The 942-nt window shown below is 45.1% G+C and overlaps 1 protein-coding gene across 1 annotated transcript in view; it reads right to left on the minus strand.

Moving 5' to 3' along the window:
• The window catches only part of PHALS_08811 (ATP:guanido phosphotransferase, N-terminal), a gene marked incomplete at both ends in the record, with an annotated part of 1,438 nt that continues 496 nt past the window's right edge, over positions 1-942 (minus strand). Inside the window, 2 exons of the mRNA XM_024724228.1 lie at positions 1-86; positions 157-378. Of these exons, the coding sequence (XP_024575126.1) occupies positions 1-86; positions 157-378 (308 nt within the window). The remainder of the gene's footprint in view (positions 87-156; positions 379-942) is intronic.

Below are 942 nucleotides of genomic sequence, written 5' to 3' on the forward strand. Positions count from 1 at the left end.
TTACCAGTAAGGGACTCCATTAGGAGCTTCGAAGACTTGTTCGATGGGTACGTATCCATCTTGCTGCTCAGCACTAGAACGCTGGCCTGACTAGGAATTGTAACACTCGCATTACAGTATCTGTCGCGCTTATATGTATTTGCACGAGCGTCATACTTCCAAAATTGTACTCATCGCACACACTCGATTCTTCTTTTGAGAAAGCACAATACAAAGGAACTGCAGTGTACATGCTCCATCCCGAGACAGAGTCCGTAAAGCGCTTTCTCAATTCTGCTAACGAAGGTGTCGGTCTCTCCCACAACTCCGAGAACAGAATGAGGTGACACAATATCTCCAGGCTCTTTCCGCCAGGACCTGAACTAAAGTAGCCAGTATCTATGATACGGTTAATGAAGATCGTCAAGACTTCCACATCATGGGGTTGACAGCGCTTGAGGCGGTATGAGGGATTGTCGTGTACAAGACTGGGTCTGAAAGCAGAGTTGAAAAAAAATCTTCGCAGTTTGTACGAGGCTGGTCATTTTGGATTGTTAACATTCATAGCGCTCATTATCTCAAAACACGCTGAGTCAGGTTGATTGTCGAGAGTGGTTAAAATATCTTGATACGCAGCAATTAGCGTATTCGGTTTTCTAAAATGGGAGCTGCAGACACGGTCGTGATCGCAACGCTCCATAAAAGTTCTTGCCACTTCGTTATCGATAAGGTCTTTTTTGAAAATAATTCTAATCTCCCGTGGTAACCATTGGCGAATCCAGAACGTACCCAATAACTTCAGGATGGGCGAGATGCATGAGACGTTTCACCGTTAATGCTCCGTAGTTGGTACCATACACGAAAGTGTGGGCGCCATTGGAAAGCTTAGAGATCAATTTAAAAAGGTCGTGCGCCGCACTCATCGGTGAAAATGCCACGAGATCACCAAACTTGGATTCTAGA

The sequence above is a fragment of the Plasmopara halstedii genome (genome assembly GCF_900000015.1).
Source record: "Plasmopara halstedii genome assembly, contig: Scaffold_323, whole genome shotgun sequence".
Lineage (NCBI taxonomy): Eukaryota > Oomycota > Peronosporomycetes > Peronosporales > Peronosporaceae > Plasmopara > Plasmopara halstedii.